We start from the raw sequence: 19,341 nt of genomic DNA, 5'->3' as shown, positions 1-19,341 counted from the left end.
TTTTTTTTTTTTTTTTTTTTTTTTTTAACTGCTGTGCGAATATTTTCCCGCTTGCCCTAATTCTTTCTATAATATCTAGTGTTCAATCCGTCGCAGCATGAAGTTTGGCTGAGTTAGACCTATTAGTTTGCTGTTATATTGTGTAACTAATCAACTTGTAATTAGTTGGCAACTGGTTGAGTTGTAACTAGTAGTTTGTTTGTGTAGTTAGTTGTTGATAACTTTACAACTTGTCCCTTGAAGTTGACATCAGATATGACGGAAATAATATTAATTCTCTGAGTTAGAGAATTGTTTCTGGGTGTGTCCGATTGTAAGCAGTTGTCGGAGGAGGGGTGTCGAAGTTCTGTACATTCCGAGGCATGTTAGATGTTCGATGAAATGCCTGATCAAGATTTCATTTATCTCTACGCTATCCATGTAAACGTTAACCGTAGGATGTGGTACTCTGAGGTGAAGATTGTATAGCTAGTTCTTAGAGTTGTTTATGAGCACACCGCATAGCGTGTTCTAATCTGGAATTTTTACGCGTTGTTTGATAACCATTTCGTTTTAGTTTTTTACTTTTTGAAAATTGTTCTGTTTTCTCACAATTTCTTTACAATGGGCTTCATCATCTGTTGTAAGGTGGCGTTTGAATTCTCAACCAAATTCCTAAAGTAAAAACAAGTTTTTATTTTTATTTTTGTTTATAGCTTTCAAAACTTGACATGAATTTTGAAAAAATTGTTAGAAAGTAGATTAAAAAAAAAAAAAAAAAAAAAAAACTCATGAGTGGAAGCAATTCTTATAAGGTTAATTTTCAAAATTTAGAAACAAAAAACCCCATGGTTATCAATTGGAGCCTTATCTGTTAATTAGATGTTTTTGCTCTATTTTGATTTTAACCACGAATGTGGCAAATATTTCTGGAAAGAAGGAATTTGATGCTCCAATTGAATTGTTGTTGCAAGGCTTGTTGGCTCTATACCAAAATTTGTTTATTTTTTTGGGTTGAGGATTCATACTTTATTTATTAAATACACTTAAGACTTCCTTTGATGACCCACTTTAACATTCATGCTGGGTTTGAATGTTACCAGGAGGCCTGTCTTCTCAACACTACCAGAAACTCTTGCTTGATTCTTCAATCATGGGCAAAGCTTCGAGAGATAAGAGGGTTTAAGCACTATTGTCTTTGACTATTTGTCTTTATAATTCATTATCTATTTCCAAGTTTTATTTACTGTGTCTCATTTAGGATATATACTACCGTAAAGCGAAAGAAGAAGGTTGGCGTGCTCGAAGTGCATTTAAACTTCTTCAGATAGACGACGAATTTAACATATTTGAAGGTTTGTTCTTGTATTGGGCTCCTCTCTATTGAAATATTCTTACATTTCTGCTGGGATGTCAATCACTGAGATGGTCGACATGAATGAGAATAATTATTGCTGCAACATTTTGGATTCCATGACAGAACTATTTTCTAGAAACCTCCTGAAATCTGTGTGATTTATTTTCCTTTGTAATCAACCTGTTTTATCATGTACAAGTCATTTGAAACGCTTCTAAGTTTATCATCTACCATGAAATTTTAAATGCAGGAGTCAAGAGAGTGGTGGATTTATGTGCAGCCCCCGGTAGCTGGAGCCAGGTAATTTCTTGGGCGTTTTCTTGCTGCAATTTGTTTATCAAACTAGTGGTCAATGCTTTTTGGGGATTTTTTTTTTCATATAAAACAACTAAATCTAACAAGAATTCTTCAAGTGATAGGCATTGTAAGCATTTTTTGAAAAACATGCCTGCATATGGGGTGCAATACTCTCCTCCCTTCATTGACCCTGCATTTTGGTACACTTTTCAAAAGTAATGATAACATTAAGTATTCTTGAAAAATGGAAGAAAACAACTCGAATTCCTTAATTTTTAAGTACTCTTATAAAAGCTTGTTTTTAAACTTTCATTATCTTATTTGTCAGAACAATATATATTTTTATCTGTATTTTTATATTAACACTCATAGGAGTATTATGCTTCAGTACATTTCACGTTTTGAAAAACACTAAATATAAGGAGGCTGATAAAAGCAATGCAGTATGTGTTGCTGCAACTATTGAACAAAAATATAATTAATTTTGGTTTATTATTTCCAAGTTGTCTTTACATTTTCTCGCCTACTAATCATATGTAGGTCCTTAGTAGGAAATTGTATCTCCCAGCAAAGCTTTCTCCTGATTCGAAGTAAGTTATGGTAGATTATTGCATGAAAATGTAAATTTTTCCTTCCCATCCTTCTCTCCGTTTTCCCCTTGTTTTCTCCCTTTTCATTGATTCTCTAACTTAACTTGCAGGGATGGCGATCATCCTCTTATTGTTGCTATTGATTTACAACCGATGGCTCCAATTGAAGGTGTTATTCAAGTGCAGGGTGATATAACAAATGCTAGGACAGCTGAAGTGGTAAGCCGGGTGTACCATGTACGAAGTATTTTTTAACATTTGAAGTGGTGAACGAAGACATATCCAGATCCTAATGCACCACCGACATGGTCAATTTGTTTTAAAATTTCTATTTGTGATAATTTTCCTATGTTTTTCTCAATACTGGATTTTTTTTCTCTTTGAATGAATGCTCACGTTGTGTTAGAAATCTTTTATTTTATTCAACAATTTGATCACATACTAAATTGTCATATGTTTTTGTGCATGGGTTATCTAATATTTAATTTTACCAGGTCATTAGGCATTTTGATGGGTGCAAGGCTGACCTGGTTGTTTGTGATGGTGCACCTGATGGTAGATACTTGTGTTTTTTGAATTCTCTGTTGAGGTTCCACCTGATGATATTTTGTTACTGATTATGTGCTTGTTTGTAGTTACTGGTCTTCATGACATGGACGAGTTTGTTCAGTCCCAGCTCATACTAGCTGTAAGTGCTGTGTTTTCTGCAGAGACTGTTTAATTTCTCGAGAAAGTGCTGATGAATATTTTAAGATATTTTGAAAATGCATGGTATATATGCACATTGACAGTAATGATGTTGCTTCATCTCACATTTACTGTGTGGAAAGGATAAAAAACTAAAACCAACAAGAGAAGCACTAATGAGTGTCAAATTATTTGAACCTACAAATAGAAAATAACGTGTAACTAGTGAGCAAAGTAGTTGAGATCCTGTAGGTAAATGGTTGTTGCTGTATTAGGAGGTTATACTGAAGCATCCTAAGGGTTTTTCTATTGTATGTTGCCTGCACTCTTTGATCTTTTTCCTCTATGGACTTAGTTTTGTTGCTTCCATCACTGTCCTCTGATCTGCCTCGTTTTTCCTCCCTCTCTCTCTTCCTTGAGTTAGTTCTCAATATAGTTGGAGATACATAAGGTTTAAGTAACTGAGCTCATCTCGTTTTTTCCCCCTTTTCTTTGCAGGGTTTAACAATAGTTACTCACGTTCTCAGAGAAGGTGGTAAGTTCATAGCAAAGATATTCCGTGGAAAGGATACCAGCCTTTTGTATTGTCAGGTATATATTAAATGATTGTTATACAATACCCAATTAAAAAAGCATGTAGCATACTCGGGTAACGAAGAAATTTATGGTGTTCTCACTAATGGCATCTACAATATGAATCTCTCCTCTTCTACATTTTTTTTCCAGTCAAGTTGGAAAATTTCCTGTGAGCTCCTGTTCCTTATAATTAATGCATTGACGTATAGATTCTTTTAGATATGTTTAGCACTAGTAAAACTTGTCAAGTATTATCATGGATTAAATAAGGATCTTAATCAAAGATTGGTGTTTGTTGTTTCATACATGAAGTGATTGAGCCGTCAATGATGTTTTACATTTTTGGGTTTTTCTGTTGCAGCTGAAGTTATTTTTCCCTGTAGTGACTTTTGCAAAACCAAAAAGCAGTCGCAATTCCAGTATAGGTAACGTTTTGGTTTTCCCACTTTTTTTTCTCCATTGGTAGCTATAGAGGTCTATCTTTCGGTTATGATTGAACTTGTTTCCAGAAAATGATACTCCTAATTGAAAATTGCCTTTTTCTCTTTATAGCGTCTGGTTCATAGGATTCTTGCGCATGAATTTTTAGATACCCATTGTACTTGGATTCCTTAAATCAACTTTAGATCGTTATCGTTTAATTCTAGGTGGTGGGACTGGTGTCCACCCAACAGCAAATTGTGGAGTTAGCTCATTTTCGTGGTGACATCTGTAATATAAAAAAGATGTAATAGAGGACAAAATAGTCCAGGGCAAAAGTAAAATTTTTCTAAACTTTCATGGTTGTGTTCGTGAACTAGAAAAAGTTCCAATTACATCCAGCAAGCGTTCTTTTATCTCTTGCTTAAAACAGCAAGTGATTATTTGGCATTATGTACCAGAAGTAGGCATGTTAAACAAAATTATGGAAGATGCGAAAAGACGCGATGGGAGCAATTACATTTTAAACTGAATTTCTGGGTTTGTCTGCCCTTAGTTTAGCTAGTTGGCTTTCTCTTTTATATCACATGTTGGTATATCATATCAAATCATTATTCGTTAGTCTAATCAACGTTCCATGAAAACATTTAAGCCACAATGTTAACCATGGGAAATTAATGGGATCAAAATCAAGAGTTCAAGAACATAATTGGAGCATTTAAAAGTTGAATGGATTAAGTGGATACAATCTTGAACTAAATCTGCGATTCATTCCATTGATTTCTTTTAGTCACCTAGGTGAATCCACGGTAAAGACTTTTAAACAAAGTTCTGATTATGATTTAACGTTATGTTCATGTTGAAGCTCATATGTGGATTGGATATGAATGCAGAGGCATTTGCAGTCTGTGAAAACTATTCTCCTCCCGAAGGTTTCAACCCAAAAGATCTACATCGCCTGCTGGAAAAGGTGGGAAGTCCATCAGGAGGAGATGACTTAGGTAAACTAATGTACTTCCTTGATTGGGTGTTTACGTATCAACGGATGGACGCATCCTAAGATCAAACATGTTCCTATCCTGTTTTTAAAGATTTATTTGTTTTACAGCTGGTGCTATGACCGAGCTGTCTTCTTGTCTTTAGGCATTTTAAAATTAGTGTCCTTGCTGATTTTGATGTGGTCAATTGCCTGGTATTTTTCGTTACACAAGTGGAAGTAATAGCATTGCTATTTTGCTACATTGTGTCCCTCGCAGATTGCAGTAGTGGGTGGCTGGAAGGTCCCAATAAAGTTTACATCCCATTTCTTGCATGTGGGGACCTCAGTGGATATGACTCCGACCGTTCATACCCACTGCCCAGAGGTGCCGAGGGAACTTATCGGAGCTTAGATCCTGTGCAGCCTCCTATCGCCCCACCTTACAAGAGGGCTCTTGAAATGAAGAAAGCTTCCAGTCAAGGAATTCGAGAACTTGAAAAACTCTCCTCGGATTCCTGATTATGCTGTTCAATGTTAGATAACCACAACAAAGTGGCTTCGGATGGACCGGTAATTTTTAGAAACAGCAATCATTTCTCCCCCCTCCCCTCTCTCTCTCTCTCTCTCGTTTAATGTGATGATTACTCTGTCCTCTTTATGTAATTTTATTTTGTTGTGGATCTTGATTTTGATTCTTTTAGTTTGAAAATATAATGATTATGGAGATGTATTATGATTAGCCCGAGATTATCCCGCACGAGTACTACTCACCCTTCATTATTTTCATGGACATGAACCCCACCCCCATGCATACCTCAAACTAAAACAAATAAGGAATATCATTTCGAGCATACCATTAAGCATTGCACTGCATGTGGGTCTGCATGTTCCTATGTTTCTCCTTTGCAATTGTTTGGACAAACTGGGGTTTTACAGGTGGGTCCCCTGATTGAGAATTGACCAACCATGCTTGCTAATTGAGAATCTTTCAGCTCTTCAAAGGCGTGGCCCTCCAAATTCACAGGTCTAACTCATCCCTGTCTAACTGTTGGCTTCTAAAAATTTATGGCCCAAACATATCACGCAGAGAGATTCGTGCTGTCTAGGCCATTCACTCCTTGAGGAGATGCCATTATTTGGGCCGTCAACGGTGGTTGTTCCATCCAGTTCCTTTATGGACAATACTGAACAAGAACAACTCAGCCAAGTAAACTTTTATGCATATTATTTACCTGATCAAGTGATATTTTGTTGATATCCAATTTATGTAATTTTTTAATGAACAGATCTCTGGTGTTCACGCATTTAGACAAGAAAATTTCAGAGATTCGAAGGCAGAAACTCTATTATCATCTGCTAAAGCATCATCTTACAGAGACGGGCACGCAAAAGAATGTCTAAAATATCGACTAAATTTTACATGCACATTCCATTCCCATGAGTACAGAACTTTCAGTACGTACTTCCAGAGACTGAATTTGATCTGGACAAAGATGAAGAGTGGTTTAAGAACTCGATGCAATCTTCAATGGCTTCAGCTCGATGCGAGTCCATGGAGTCCGAGACCGATCTTGACCTTGTAAAGGTGGAGGTGGAGGCTGAAGAAACCTTTCGAGAAGATTTTCTTGTTGATACAAAGCGAATGGCTTCACTTACTTTGGCCTTGAGGCTCTGTAGAAACCTAACCGGCAAGTACCTTGTGTCTCTGCTCAGGCCGAAGCTCCATATTCCGGCTCCGCCATCACGGCCGCCGTGTTTGAGCAGGACTGTTGGCTTATCATTCACATCGGGACTGAAGCTGACCCGTTTGCTCGCTTTCCTTGACATCTGAACCTTCCAACTGAGATGAAAATCCAAAGGGTAAACAAATAATGGGGTGGGAGAGAGATTTCGATATGATTTGTGGGATGTGGGGGAGAAGTAAGTAGCTTTGTTAAGGAGAAGGGACAGCGAGTTAGGTTGTAAGAATAAGGAGCATTTATTGATTCAAATTGAAGGAAGAGAAAGAAGAATGAAAACGAAAGAATGGGGCTTAATTAAGAAACTCTCCACTGTGGTTAAGACTGATTCAGTGGGCAGTAAGGCTCAAAGTAAGCGTTTAGTTTACGCTCAAATGGACATTTCATTTGAATATGAGTGATAGAAGCTGCAGGAACTTTTACCAACCCTTTAGAAAATTCCGGACCCCATAAAGACAGCTTTGAAGAACATGCTCACTCACAGCTCTACAAGTCTTGGTTTGCAAATGAAGGGCTGAACTTGAGGAAAGAGTGGGTTTTATTTGTGTGCGTAGTAGATGATGAGGAGTTGTGGGTAAGATCAAGCAATGGGGAAGTGGATTAGGTCGGAAAAAGAGAGGAGTGGAGCCAACAGAGAATAAAAAGGAGGAGAATGAGAAGGAAGTAGAAGAGGGAGGGAGAGAGAGAGACAACCACTCGATACTCTTCAGCAACATCGTTGCTTTTGAGGCACAATGGATGGGGCCTACGAGTTTCTCTTTTGTTGGCCATCTCGATTCCCAATTTCAGTAGAATCACAGAAATCCATCAGCATGATGATGCTAATGGGTCTGTGTCTGTGTTGGTTGAGGTCACAGGCTGTGTTTTTCTTTTCTTCTTTTACTGTCCATTGGCAGAAGAATTTGTGTTGAAAAATCTGCATGCTCTCAGATTTTTGCCCTTTTGACTGAGAAATAAAGATGAATTGAATTCTCCATCTGCCTGTTGACTCCCTCTCCCATGACTCTTCATCTGTTCAACACCTTTAATTATACTGGTACGTCATTGCTATCCTACTTTTTGCTTCTCTCTGCCTTTCTTTCTTTTTCTAAACCATTACATTACATTGATGAATACGCACGCCAACATATGCTCACTATTCTGCTTTTGACGATCACCAAACCAAACAAAGAAGACCCCTTTTCCTTTTTTTTTTTTTCCTTTTTTTTCCTTTTCATTTTATCATTTCCCACTCTTTCATCCATACCCATTTTCATCATTTTTAATCACCTTTTTTTAAACATAATCTATTGCAATTTCCCCACCCTTTTTTTTTTATTCTAAATATTGTATAAACCTTAACTTTGTAACCAACCTTTTAAGCCCCCTGCTAGCATATATTATCCATGGAGACGTTTCCATACTCTTATAAGGAATATTTTGTTTTTTTTTTTTCTAATCGACGTGAGATCTCCTAATCCACCCCTTGGTGACCCAGAGTACTCGCTAGCACATTGTTCTCCTCTCCAATCGATGTAGTATTTCACAATCTACCCTCTTTGGGTACTCGACATCCTCGTAGGTACATCGTCCCAATATCAGAGCCAAACATTGCCCAAGATCTCACATTGGTTGGAGAGAGAACAAAACATTTCTTATGACAATGTAGAAATTTGTCCCTAATAAACAAGTTTCAAAAGCTTTGAAGGCAAGTCCAAAACGAAAATGTCTGAATTGAAAGAGAATAGAGAGGCAATTGTGGCAATTAATTTTTGTTTAGAAAAATGGCCAAGTCATATTCTCAAACATCAAGGACTTCAAAATTAGGAGTCTTACTCATCCATCAACATCGCCATAATGTCTGTTTTTACTCAATTTCTTTGAAAAACTGTATATGCTGAAAATGATAGTTTCACGTCTAATTGCCCTTATAATTATTTTATAATTTAAAGTTAAGCAATGACCAGTGTTGATTCAAGAGCAATTTGATTATTTATTTATTATCATTAATCAACAAATTTGACCCATTCTTTTAAAAAGCTCCTGTTTTAGATCATGCGAGTTTCAAAAGAAAGTGTTTTTTCAGCTACCCATACCATTAATAAATAAGATAGTGATATATTCTGCCGTTACTATTTATCCATTTTTACTTTCTCAAAACAAATTTTAAAAATATGTTTTTTTTACTGTTCACACCAAATATTTTCAAGGAAACAGAATTTCCCCCTTCAGAAAGCAATGGACTTTTTCGGCAAAGAGCTCAGTAAATTGTTGCTGGTCTTGTCACATTTACTGTACTCCATCTTAATTATTTGGAACAATATCAATCATAACCCTATACTTTTGATGTCAATTTTTATGGGTATAATATGATATTTACCTTAATGATTTTTCATGGGCTTTCAGACCCGTGTGTGTAGGGCCCAAATTAGAGACCGCCTGAACTGTCAAAATGGGCTGAAACTCTAATGTGGGCTTTGTGGATTCAATACCGGTACCAGTTCAGGCCCATAAATAATTTGACTGAACTTGGGCCGACCCAAATTATCATGGATTACCACCAGAGGCCCATAACAAGCCCAATCTATGCTCACTACTCATTTTGACAATATTAATATAGCTTCTAAATATATAATATTCCAATGCAAATATGAGAAGCTAATTTTAATATATAAATGTAAATATAGAATATCCTAATGCATTACCTTTAGGGGTACAAGGGCACATGCTCAGAAAAGGATATTATTTGGCCGAAATTTTATTGGACAAAGATATTTATGTTACATTAATCTTGGATCATTCATTTTTTAGGTACAAATTGTGAGCTATCATGATGAGATGAAACTTTATAGACTTTTTTAGTCAATTATTTCCCACGTTTTTTATAATTGTTTTATAAAATTATCAATTTTGTCCGACAAAGAGCCGATCTAATTTAAATTTATAAAAGTCATCCGTTATAATTTAAGTATAAACTTAAAAGTTATATCTAATCCAACACTAAACTTTAATTATTTTTAGTTTAAATTTAAAAATTTATTAAACACAAAAGTTAACAATTTGTTTGAAATATTTGTTGGTGTATCGTTGTCTTTATATCAGTTTAGGGTCACCAGCCACTGGGCATTGACAGGTTGGATAAATAGTATCTTGGTCCACATGTCAATGGCACAATGGTGGGGTTTTGAAATTTTGCTGATTTCCTTGTTCCCATCAGCCACTCAAATCCACTTTTGAAGGATTTTACAATTGATTTTTCATCTAAGAAAAAGGAACCCTAGAAATTGTTTCCAATACAGAATATTTAGAATTAGGGGGAAAGGAGGGATTTTTTTCCCAACCCAATCTTAATCAGATCTCTTAAACCGAAACTTAATCCTTAATTTAGATACTAATTGTAAATTAAGAAGCAAAATAGAAAATTCAAACCATTTGGATGAGTGTGCGTTGAGTTTTCTCACCTTGTTTAGAATGTACGAAGATTCTGTATTATCCCCTAATCGTAATCATGATATGAACATAAACACATGATAATCGTAATTAGAGGAAAAGGGGATGAAGTGAAGAATACAAATTTGAAATTATTAGAAATCAGAGACTGAAAAAGCATATGCTGAGAGAACCTTTGGTTGATTCCACAAACCCAACCGAACCGAACCAAAAAATCAGAAGTGGAATATCCATAAAAGGAGTCTCCTCAATTCCTTCCCAGATACTGTTCAATACCACGGGACGAGCTTTCTGGCGGACCCTGATTTTCGATTGCTTGCTTTGTTACCCAACTTTACAAACGCATCAGACAGCTAAAAATTCTTCAATTCCCACAAATCCCAACTCAGACACTGCACCTACTATATTATATGCCGGCAAACTCCTTTCCAATATGACCACTACTTTTCTCTCTATAAATCTCTCTCTTTTTCCTCCCCCTCTTTCCACTTCCGCCGCCGCAGCAACCACCACTTCCTTCTACGAACCCCCTTCTTCTTTGGGATTCCATCATTCCAGATCTTCAACTTCAAAACCCAGAAGTTTGTTTTGTGAAATTGTTCGATTGAGGAAAAGGGGAAGTGGGATTCTTAGTGTTAAGGCTAACAGAATGACTATTGCTGAAGTCAGAGGTGAAGATGGAGAGGAAGATAGCCCTCCTTTGTTTGACCCCGATACCATTTCCAAACCTCGTCGTATTGCTCTCTTTGTGGAGCCTTCTCCCTTTGCGTGAGTCTTTCTTTCTATGCTTAAACAACTTGTAATTTCTAGTGTTGCCTATTCTCTTGGCCTTCTCTTTATTTTGCTGCTTTCCATTTGGTACTCTCTAATATATGTTACTGGGAATCGGATCTTATGATTTTACTTCAGCTGCTCTTGTCTGTCTTGCACGGCTATATAGCATCTAGGAGCTGCTATATGCTTGATGTCAAATGAGGGTTTAGCCTCTTCTTGAAGGGTTTATTTCTAACTTCATTGATTCCGCTTTTGATATAGAAAGCCACTTTGTAGTTTTACTACAACAATTAGCTGCATTGATCTATACTTAAATCACTGTTTCTCTATCCATCGCAGTCTTTGATGTCACCAAAACCTTAAACATGTCTCATTAGTTGTTCTTGCACTGATATTCTGTCAAATTTTGCATCTACTCCCTATTCCTCATGTGTATTGGGTTGTTTGTGAACTATACTCATAAGTGTTGAATCACTGATAGTTACCTTCCATTGTTGGTTTTACAGATACGTGTCGGGATACAAAAATCGCTTCCAGAACTTCATTCGCTATCTACGCGAAATGGGCGACGAGGTTTAATTTAATCCCTTTCGTGTTCCTGTCTTAGCATTTGATAGCCGTTTTAATCCATCTTAAACTCTTTATTGCAACAAGCTTGAGTGTGTTCTATCAATTGCTTTTTAGCAATAGAGAAGTTGACATTTTTATGCAACTTACTTAGGTGATGGTTGTGACAACTCATGAAGGTGTACCTGAGGAGTTTTATGGTGCTAAAATAATTGGATCACGAAGGTAAGTTTGGGAGTTCATGTCAGATGATAATAACATTCAGTAACCTATCATCCTCTCTTGTTTGCTCAACTTATCTTTAACTATTGGCAGCTTTCCATGCCCTTTGTATCAGAAGGTGCCTCTTTCTCTAGCACTTAGTCCAAGAATAATTTCGGAAGTTTCTCGGTTTAAACCCGACATCATACACGCATCATCACCAGGGATAATGGCAAGTCAAAAAAAATCATCTCATTATATTTTGTTCTTGAATTTAGTCATCAAATTGAGCAAGCTGATTGACCGTTGTCCAACTCGATTCGTTTTTAGGTGTTTGGAGCTCTGATTATTGCAAAACTATTAAGTGTACCGCTAGTTATGTCATACCATACTCATGTACCTGTGTAAGTTCTTTTCTGGGACTTTTTACGATTGGACGTATTGCAATCTATTATCGTTAACAAGTTACGAGGTTTGTTGAGCCGAGAACTGTTGCGTACGAGTCGATCTTGTTGTTTATTGTATCCAGGTTTAGATTACCATATATCTGTCTTTTCTGATGTGCAGATACATTCCAAGATATACATTTAGTTGGTTGGTCAAACCCATGTGGCTCGTTATAAGTACGCGACGATTTATTCTATTATGTTGTTGAACTGATAAAAACGAAGATCTATTCTGTTCCATCATATGAATTTGAATATTAAGGATCACTATTTAGAATTCAGTCTTTCTTTTTAGAATTCCTCCATGGAGCTGCTGATCTTACTTTGGTTCCATCTGCTGCCATTGGCAAGGATCTTGAAGCTGAAAGAGTGACAGCAGGTGATTTGAAATAGTGCACCAACTAAGTGTAGATTTCCATTGATTATAATGTGTATAAGAAAGTGGTAGATTTAGTTTGACATATTTTTGTGTTTTATTTACCTTAGAGCATATATTCACGAGCAAGTTATATCAGTGGTATTTATTGTGAGATCCTACATCGATTAGAAAGGAGAACGAGTACCAGCGAGGACGTTGGATCCTAAAGGGGGGTGGATTGTGCGATCACATATCGATTGGAGAGAGAAACAAAACATTTTTTTTATAAGGATGTGGAAACCTCCCCTTGGTAGACGTGTTTTAAAAACCTTGAGAGAAAACCCGAAAGTAAAAGCCCAAAGAGGACAATATTTGCTAGCGGTGGGCTCTAGCATATATTCATAAGCAAGTTATATCAGCGGTATTTACTCGATTTCTCTTTTTTGCAGCTAATAAGATTCGACTTTGGAATAAAGGTGTAGATTCTGTAAGCTTTCATCCTCGCTTCCGCTCGCATGTAATGAGATGGAAACTTAGGTAACATTCCCTCACATTTATTTCTTAAATAATGTAACTCAAAAGATCATCTCCTTTAACATGATGGGCGTTGTCCAACAGTGGCGGAGAGCCTGATAAACCACTGATTGTTCATGTTGGAAGAATTGGAGTTGAGAAGAGCTTGGATTTCCTCAAAAGGTATGAAATATGGTTAGCTTCCTTAACCCTCTGCACCATGGTCTAGGTATGAAATGGAGCCTGAATTGTGCACCAACTTCTTATTCATCCTTCCACCTTTGGTCATGTATGATCCTCATAAAAATGTGTAGCTGTTCTTACATTTGTTCCATCAATATGATAGGATCATGGATAGACTCCCCGAAGCAAGAATCGCGATCGTTGGAGATGGACCGTACAGGTATCTGTTCTAGGATTTGACAACCGTAGTGAGCTTATTATCTAAATTAGCATATCAAGAACTAAATCATTCTGAAAAACCAAATGCTATAGGCAGGATTGAGCGATACTTTGTTTGTAATTGTTTGATGTGTTTTCCTTCACGACAGGGAGGAGCTAGAAAAGATGTTCAGTGGGATGCCTGCAGTATTTACAGGGATGTTATCAGGGGAAGAGCTATCTCAGGCTTATGCTAGTGGTGACGTATTTGTAATGCCTTCTGAATCGGAGACGTTAGGACTTGTCGTATTGGAAGCTATGTCCTCTGGGATCCCTGTGATCGGAGCTCGTGCCGGTGGAGTTCCCGATATAATCCCTCCTGAACTAGATGGCAAAATTGGGCACCTTTACACCCCGGGAGACATCGATGACTGCTTAAGCAAGCTGAAGCCTCTGTTGGAGAATCGCGAACTGAGGGAAACCATGGGGAAAGCAGCTCGAACGGAGATGGAGAAATACGACTGGAAAGCTGCAACTCGAACAATCCGCAACGAACAATACAACGCAGCCATATGGTTCTGGCGCAAGAAAAGAGCACAGTTTCTAAGACCATTTCAATGGGTGTTTAAACGGATTTTTCCATCCCCAGAAGTGAGTTATCAGTGAAATGCTACACCTGTTCTTCATTTTTCTGTGGCAGCTTGGTTTCAGTAGCAGAAGGAAGCATCCGCTTGATTGTTTGGCATATACTATAAGATTCATTGTGTATATATTCATTAAACCAGAAAAGAAATGGTCAACTTTGTTGTTCACATCATATAAACAGGCGTTTTGGCCACCAACTAAGAACATGAAGAACATGAAGAACATGAAGAACATGAAGAACATGAAGAACATGAAGATATTGATTTTGAATGATGAAATTTGATATGTTGCTCTAAACTTTGCACGACATTATAATTCCGACACCATATTCATTTCAAACTCAGCTTTGTTCACGCCATTTTTGGTTATTGCTCCCATTACTAAGACTAAGAATCCACATCATCCCATTAATCATAGCAACACTAGAAACCATCTTGAATCCTTTTTTTCACGACGGCGTGGGGAAGTTATATATAGCTGATCATAAACATAATAGGCGTTTTATAAAAAAACCATAGCCAAAACGTCGCCGTTTTCTTTGTCTTCATGACTTCATCAAATTCCACGCCTCCTCTCAGTTTTACTTTTTTACCTTTCGAGAGACGATTCTGAAATATATATATGGCTATTCTTTTTTTTCTTTTTACTTTTACCATAAAAAGTAATTAATTCGTTGAAAGAGATTTTTACTTTGCGGGCCCCGCACTTGGGTGGACCAATCATACCGGTGTTGAGACGTACTGCATAAAATCTGGGTCCCGCTCCAGACCAGCCATTGTTTCTGGCGAGAGGACGATTTCGAGATCGACGCTGCCGTTTCCTTCTCGCCCGGGGAAGGCGGAGATCTTACCGTCGAATTTGTTGGCTTTGCCGCTCCTGACGGCGATTGGACGGCCCCACCCGAAATCGTTGTCGTACATTGGAAATCTTGGCGAGCTGCCCATGGTGATTGATGCACCGTCAGAGTTCCCCAGCGGGAACAGCCGTGGTTGGCTCTCCCAATCTGCGATTCCCCGGCGGACGGTGGCGTCGTCGTGCGTCACCACGTTTTTATGCAGCAGATCGGCGCACCACCGGAGATCGTTCGACAGAAGCTCTCCGACCGGCGCCACCGTCGGAATACTCTGTATCGCGTTTCCGAAATAGTACGGATCCATCCGTGGATTCAGTCGGTGGCGGCAGTTAACCGCCATGCGAAACGTCGTCGTTTTGGACTCGTCTAATTTTCTCGCACGTGTCACTGAGCGCCACAGATGCGCGCATAACGATTGGAAAGACGAAATCTCCGCCGTCCGACTCGGGACATTCGTTTTAATCAAATTTTCCAAAACGGACGTTATGTTCCCCTCGTTATTAGTCCCGTTGTTCCCGTCTACCGTTTTCCAACTGTCATTCCCCTGTTTCCCCAAAATCTTGCCGGCGTCGTAAAATCCGTTGACCGGTTTCCTTCCGGTGACCTGGTTGTTGACGTTGGCCCTCAGCTTCAGCTTCAGAATGGATTCTCGTGTGAAGTGGAAAATCCTCTCTCTCAATGGCTCGTCGCCGTTAAACGTCACCACCGGCCCACCTTCGGGAAACTTCAGCGGCACCGGCGAGTTGAAAACAGTGTTTCTACTAAAATCCGGCGAATTCGAGATCTTTTTAGTCCCTTTGCAAATTTCAGCAAATGTGTTGAAGAAATGCCAGAACGAAGTCCCGTCGGTGACGGCGTGATTGACAGTACACCCAACAAACACACCATCCGCCAACTCTGTCACCTAATAAGATTAAATTTACAGAATTAGTCATCAAACCATGAGATTCTGTGATCGCAGAAATGTCAATTTTATTACCTGAACAGCGAGTAAGGGGTTGGAGTGGCCGGAGTAGCTAATAGTCCGATCAAAGTAAAAAAAATCCTTGAAGTAAACCGGAAGATCAAGAGGGGAAAGAAGGGCATGGAGGGTGAGATGTTTAGCCTTAGCCTCGATAAATTCAACCCCAGCATCATTGCAGAGGATGTAAACATAGCCGTCAGCATCGGTGGAGAAACGGCCGGCGAGAGGAGGGAAATGGGAGAGAGTGGCGGAGAGAGATAGCTTGAGAAAGGAGACGAAATCAGCAAGGGAGTAAGGAGGGGAAGATAAAAGAACACCCTTTTGAATATAGTGGCAAGAGAGCATGGGAAGATCAGAAACAGAGAGCTTAAGCTTAACAGAGTTCAACGAGGAAGGTTGATAAGGAAAAACAGAGCATTTTGAGACGATGGAAATGGAAGAAGAAGAAGAAGAAGAAGAAGAAGGCATGTTTCAATGAATATATGTTTTGATTTTGCCTAAACTTATGGTTTGGATTGGAAGGGGAGAGGGAGCGAAAAATGAGTATATATAGGAATTAAGGGAAGTGGCTCATTCATGCACTTTGGCCACCTATTATTGTTATTAGTGTATGATTGGTTCGTTGACATGGCCACGTATTGAAACAGTTGTTAGATGATAAAAGTTCCACATCGGCTCATTTAAGTAATGATCATGAATTTATAATCAATGAATACTTTCTCCATTAGCACGAGGGGGAAGCCCAAAGCAAAGCCACGATAACTTATGTTCAAAATGGACAACATCATACCATTATGGAGAGTTGTGTTTGTGTTCGTCTAACAACGTTGGATGTGTAGCATCACATTCAAATGTCTTCTAATTTTTTACTACTAAATGCATTAAAAGTAAAGTTTTAAAAAACATAGTTTTTACTAAAATGGGATCAACATTGTCGTTTTTGCCTCTTTTTCTTCGAAACAACGCTTAATAATGATTACCCTTTCGCGTTTACAAACCAAAAGTTAAAAAAATGTGAAGAAAGTTGCAAACGTTGAAATGATGGTGTTTACTGTTAGTTTCTCTCTGCTTTCCCATTACTATTTATTAAATGGCTAATGCTTCTAAGCATATCTAACTACCTTTTTTTTTTAATTAATTAATCATTGGTCAATATTTATCTTTATCAAATAATAATAATTTATATAAAATAAAAAATATGGATAGCACAAAACCAAAAGACACAGAGGCCTACGTTGAAAAGACACAAGTCAAAAACATTACTATACCACCCTTTAATGTTTTTGTTCATGCATCTAAACCAATAACACATCCCTTGTCTCTTGTCTCTTCACCGTCGGATAATTTATAAAATCATTAACCGTTAAGTGGCATAGATTTTGATCGTACTGTTAGCTTTGAACTCATATCGTAGATTAAATTGGTATGGAATGGTTTCGGTTATGTAATTGGATATAAAATAAGTGGAGACAAAACATAATGGGAGGGAGAGAAAAATGGTAATTTAAATACCTCCACGAATTCAAAAGGAGAGATCCTTTCGAGTTTTTATATCTCGTTCAAAATTATCATAATTAAATTATTAATGGGTTTATTATATTAATTCATAGTTTTCCACAAAAATGGAGATCAACTAACTCCGACCACTAACTTTCCTTTTTTCTGGTGAATTAAGTAATTGAGAAAGATGCTGATTAATTAATTAACAACTTAATCATTTGAATAATATGCCTATATATGATTATATCGTCTATGGTGCATGAATCTGAATATATTTTAATTTTGACCTTAATAAGTGCGAATCCTTTGCCCCAAAAAAAAAAAGAAGGTTAATGAGTAGGAATAAAGAATCTCAATTATTTGCAATTTGTTTCTTCCATTCATTATAGAATATGTTAAATTTATATATGCATAATAATTTATAAACAATTAATGATCATGAAGATTGTATTATAAAATAAAAAATACATTTTTTTATGGTTCAAATTCGCGTTGGTTTTTGATGTATTTACGTGTATTTTAGTAAAAGAAGAGATTATATAAAAAAAAAAAAAAAACATGACAATCACGGAAAGAGGTTGTCAACTTATAATATTTAATCAAATGTACGGATGATTTACTTGAATCGTTAATATAGGATATTGGAGTAAGATATGATGTCAAAATCAGGAGCTAAAAAACGGATAAGTTGGGGTATTGGGGGAGTGACATTTAGTTTGAGTTGTGGTTTGGAGGGGCAACAAGTACAGCCATGAATAAGGAAACAAAAACCCCATTAAATGAGACCCCAGATGGCGGTGTGTGTGTGTGTGTTTGTTTTGTGATGTTTGTAATTAAGGTTTTAGTTTCGGGGTGGACAAGGTGGGTGTGTCGCCATACTTTGAGGACCAACAACCAGACACAACTCCAAATTCATAATCATAATCAGAATCGAAATTTCCACAGCTATTTCTTTATGTGATTGGGTGTGGAATGGGGCATTATTGAGAAGCAATGAACTGGCTAAAGGAGAGACAGCTGCGACCAAAAGGTGACAACTTGAAGCAGCTAAGAGCTTAGCTAAGGGAACCCTGAAGTTTGGAAATGAAGAAATGTAGCCATGGGGAACTGAGGAACAAGAAGAAGAAGAAGAAGAAGAAGAAGAAGAAGAAGAAGAAGAAGAAGTATCAAAGACAATCCGACAATAAGAGATGGGGATGAGCAGAAAAACCAGCAAACCTTATCCATTTCTCGCATGATATTGGATAAGGTTTTGTGAGAGTAAAGGTCATTTCCATCGTCATTTAAACCCCAAAAGCCTTCCCCCTCTACGTTGGTTCAAAGTCTCCAAGTAAAATGGATAATGATTGTGTTGGGTACGTTTCCAGTGTTTATGTCGATAGCGATATCTCAATGGACATCTGACTAAACTAAACCAAATGAACTCACAAAGTGTGGATTGTGATCTCACATCAGTTGGAACTGGTATAGAAACAGATCATTCCTTATAAACGTGTAGGAATCGCTCCTATCAGATACGTTTTAAAACTATGAAGCTGATGACAATACGTCATTCCACACCAAACTCAGGCCCATGTTCAAATTTCAGACAAACTAATACACAGCCCAAACTTGGTTGGTTTAGATATTCGTTTTAAAATGCAGCAAGCCTCACTGATACTTGATGTCAACTCAAATCCCAATTCCTCGTTTCATCAGCCCAATTTAGAACAACTCACAGATTAAAACACATAGAAGTTGAAGAAAATCGAAAACCCGAAAGAACCCCGTTGAGGAAATGCAGTGAATCTGAAGAATCCAACACAGATCGCATGAATTGAAACAGAGGAAGAACAGAGTCAAATCCAGACACTCAAATTAACCAATAACAAGATGGGTATTTTCAAAAAGAAATCAAACAGAGAAGAGGAAAAACAGTGATTGGATTTGCCGCTGGCATCGAGATGTATGGGAGAAGAACAAGGCACATAATGAAGAGAGAGAGAGAGGGCAAAGGGTGTCGAATTTTGATTGGCTGATTTGGAATTTGTGGGGACATTTTGAGTTTAAAGTTTAAAAATTATGTTTTTTTTTTTTTTTTTTTTTT

The 19,341-nt window shown here is 37.6% G+C and overlaps 3 protein-coding genes across 4 annotated transcripts in view; 2 read left to right on the top strand and 1 right to left on the bottom strand.

Moving 5' to 3' along the window:
• Positions 1–5,632, top strand: part of LOC111441398 (putative tRNA (cytidine(32)/guanosine(34)-2'-O)-methyltransferase) — a 5,962-nt gene extending 330 nt beyond the window's left edge. The window contains exons 1-12 of one of the 2 annotated variants that reach the window (XM_023078366.1): positions 53–453; positions 1,083–1,159; positions 1,241–1,334; positions 1,587–1,636; positions 2,174–2,223; positions 2,334–2,442; positions 2,718–2,778; positions 2,859–2,911; positions 3,409–3,501; positions 3,848–3,911; positions 4,800–4,907; positions 5,163–5,632. In XM_023078366.1, the coding sequence (XP_022934134.1) occupies positions 1,133–1,159; positions 1,241–1,334; positions 1,587–1,636; positions 2,174–2,223; positions 2,334–2,442; positions 2,718–2,778; positions 2,859–2,911; positions 3,409–3,501; positions 3,848–3,911; positions 4,800–4,907; positions 5,163–5,404 (951 nt within the window). In that variant the 5' untranslated portion in view covers positions 53–453; positions 1,083–1,132 and the 3' untranslated portion in view covers positions 5,405–5,632. Of the gene's footprint in view, positions 1–52; positions 454–1,082; positions 1,160–1,240; positions 1,335–1,586; positions 1,637–2,173; positions 2,224–2,333; positions 2,443–2,717; positions 2,779–2,858; positions 2,912–3,408; positions 3,502–3,847; positions 3,912–4,799; positions 4,908–5,162 lie in introns of those variants that run through there. The other variant, XM_023078365.1, reaches the window with a different exon arrangement.
• Positions 5,633–10,241: 4,609 nt separating this feature from the next.
• Positions 10,242–14,160, top strand: LOC111441391 (sulfoquinovosyl transferase SQD2-like). Its single transcript, XM_023078353.1, has 11 exons — positions 10,242–10,821; positions 11,334–11,400; positions 11,549–11,619; positions 11,710–11,827; positions 11,926–11,999; positions 12,163–12,218; positions 12,337–12,420; positions 12,849–12,936; positions 13,018–13,095; positions 13,259–13,315; positions 13,464–14,160. The coding sequence occupies exons 1-11, from the start codon at positions 10,487–10,489 to the stop codon at positions 13,957–13,959; spliced, it is 1,524 nt and encodes a 507-aa protein (XP_022934121.1). The 5' UTR covers positions 10,242–10,486; the 3' UTR covers positions 13,960–14,160.
• Positions 14,161–14,239: 79 nt separating this feature from the next.
• Positions 14,240–16,346, bottom strand: LOC111441396 (BAHD acyltransferase DCR-like). The gene is made up of 2 exons (XM_023078363.1): positions 15,771–16,346; positions 14,240–15,695 (listed from the first exon to the last, which is right to left on the bottom strand). Exons 1-2 carry the CDS (start codon positions 16,221–16,223, stop codon positions 14,658–14,660), a joined length of 1,491 nt encoding a protein of 496 aa, XP_022934131.1. The 5' UTR covers positions 16,224–16,346; the 3' UTR covers positions 14,240–14,657.
• Positions 16,347–19,341: the final 2,995 nt, after the last annotated feature.

This window comes from Cucurbita moschata, unplaced genomic scaffold (assembly GCF_002738365.1).
Source record: "Cucurbita moschata cultivar Rifu unplaced genomic scaffold, Cmos_1.0 Cmo_Scf00004, whole genome shotgun sequence".
NCBI lineage: Eukaryota > Viridiplantae > Streptophyta > Magnoliopsida > Cucurbitales > Cucurbitaceae > Cucurbita > Cucurbita moschata.
Note: the sequence above shows the minus strand (reverse complement) of the source record. Positions and strands in the feature narration are given on the sequence as shown.

Coding starts and splice junctions, on each gene's coding strand:
- LOC111441396 (XM_023078363.1), bottom strand. CDS start 16,223: ATGCCTTCTTCTTCTTCTTCTTCTTCTTCTTCCATTTCCATCGTCTCA. Junction 15,696..15,770: donor ACCCCTTACTCGCTGTTCAG/GTAATAAAATTG, acceptor TAATCTTATTAG/GTGACAGAGTTGGCGGATGG.
- LOC111441391 (XM_023078353.1), top strand. CDS start 10,487: ATGACCACTACTTTTCTCTCTATAAATCTCTCTCTTTTTCCTCCCCCT. Junction 12,000..12,162: donor TACCATACTCATGTACCTGT/GTAAGTTCTTTT, acceptor TCTGATGTGCAG/ATACATTCCAAGATATACAT. Junction 13,096..13,258: donor AGCTTGGATTTCCTCAAAAG/GTATGAAATATG, acceptor TCAATATGATAG/GATCATGGATAGACTCCCCG.